We start from the raw sequence: 1718 nt of genomic DNA on the forward strand, positions 1-1718 counted from the left end.
ATTTTATTTATTCTAGTTATTAAGTTTTCAAGATCAAGGATAGAATTAAGACCCATTAAGCCGGATAAAAAGTATAATATTGAAATGATTTTACTGTCATTTTTATATTTAATAACAAAGAAGGAGGGGAAGCTGATTAGAAACGCATTTGGTAACACTTTTTAAATGCTAAGGTCACACTCTTAGGGTCTTATCTGCATCTGGTTACACTAAAAAATCTAAAAATGGCGACTTCTCTTCACGGAAACAAAAAATTTGACATTTTGGAAGCATCTAGAATCTAAAAGCCTCTGTTTTTCCAAAAAATAGAAACACTAATGACAAAAAATAAAAAAAACGTATGGTTACATTTATGAAGCTTTATTTTAAAGACAGGACTTTGAGCAGGAGGACCTATAGAACCGGCCTAGAGGCCGTACTTCTGGAACTCCCACTCGCAGTTGTCAAGAGGGCACACCGGTCGGTTCTTCAGCCACCGCGAGATGCAATGGAAATGGAACGCATGGTTGCACGTCCCCCAGGCGACAGGACACTCCTCGGTGGGGATCACGACATGGTTGGCCTGGCACTCGATGCACACCTCCGTAATATGATTCCGGCAGATCGCGCAGTTATCCACGACTACATCCCATGACCAGAGGGCCACCGCACTCCACTCCTTGACCACAAACCGCTTTACAGCAGCTCCTTGGCTCGGACCTCGAGTCTGGGGCGAGTCCTCCTTGTTCTCCGATGGTTCCTCCTCTTCCTTTTTACCTTTCTCTGGCTGTTCGACTTCTTGACCAACTTCTTTCAGGTCGACCTCCATAGTCTCAGACTCTATGGGCTCAACCTGGTCGTTCTTGGATTGGGTTCGGCTTTAAGCTATTTAATAAATAAATACAAATAAATAAAAATAATTAAATGAAAATAAAATAAAAATAAATAAAGAATATTTTTATGGAAGAAATTGTTTTTCTGTTTGAAAATTTGTTAAAAATACTTACTGGAGCTTTTTTCAGAAGACGGTAGTCGCCTTGAGATTTCGGTTAATAATGAAATCTTACAGTCTTTCCTGGTTAGGGGTCAGGGTTTGAAAGACCCTAGCTTCAGGGCTAACTAGATGCCTTAAAAAAGCAGTATGACCTAAAAGGGATAACAGGATAGCTTAGGTCTCTCTGGTAACTATCTGACTACTGACCTACTTTCTATGGTAACTAGATTGTCCAAAAAGAGGTACTCAAGATTTGTTTTATTTTTTTTAATAATTTTATTAAGAATTTTTAGAGATAATAATATTTAAAATATAGTAAGTTGTATAAAATATAAAAAAAGCCAGCACCAGACTAATTTCTGGCTTCCTCCCCTTTGGCGGCAGCTCCTGCCATCCTCGTCATCTCGATGTACCCGCCAGGATTGATGCAATGGAGGCCATTGGTGTCCTGGCCCACCATGCCCATTTCGAACATAAAGGACTTGTCCTTCAGAGAGTCATGGACCTTGTATATGACTTCCCCGGCGCTCTTGACAAGCTCCTCTGTTTCCAAGTCTAGCTGCATCTTCTCCATCGCCGTCCTGGCCTCGTGCTTAGATCTTCTGGCGCGATCTCGGAGACTGACTCGTCGTATTCACCTCCAGAGGCATCCATTCTAGCAGGTAGTGTGCTGAAAGGAAAGTTGAAAGGATTTCTGACAAGCAAGGACAAGAGACAATGATTCAATTATTTGTCAGCCAACTAT

General features: G+C 41.1%; 1 protein-coding gene across 1 annotated transcript; it reads right to left on the reverse strand.

The window, feature by feature from the left end:
• Positions 1–339: 339 nt before the first annotated feature.
• LOC6503464 (E3 ubiquitin-protein ligase RBX1) lies at positions 340–1125 on the reverse strand. The gene is made up of 2 exons (XM_001964292.4): positions 987–1125; positions 340–864 (listed from the first exon to the last, which is right to left on the reverse strand). Exon 2 carries the CDS (start codon positions 806–808, stop codon positions 407–409), a length of 402 nt encoding a protein of 133 aa, XP_001964328.2. The 5' UTR covers positions 809–864; positions 987–1125; the 3' UTR covers positions 340–406.
• Between the last annotated feature and the right edge of the window lie 593 nt (positions 1126–1718).

Source organism: Drosophila ananassae, chromosome XL (genome assembly GCF_017639315.1).
Source record: "Drosophila ananassae strain 14024-0371.13 chromosome XL, ASM1763931v2, whole genome shotgun sequence".
Lineage (NCBI taxonomy): Eukaryota > Metazoa > Arthropoda > Insecta > Diptera > Drosophilidae > Drosophila > Drosophila ananassae.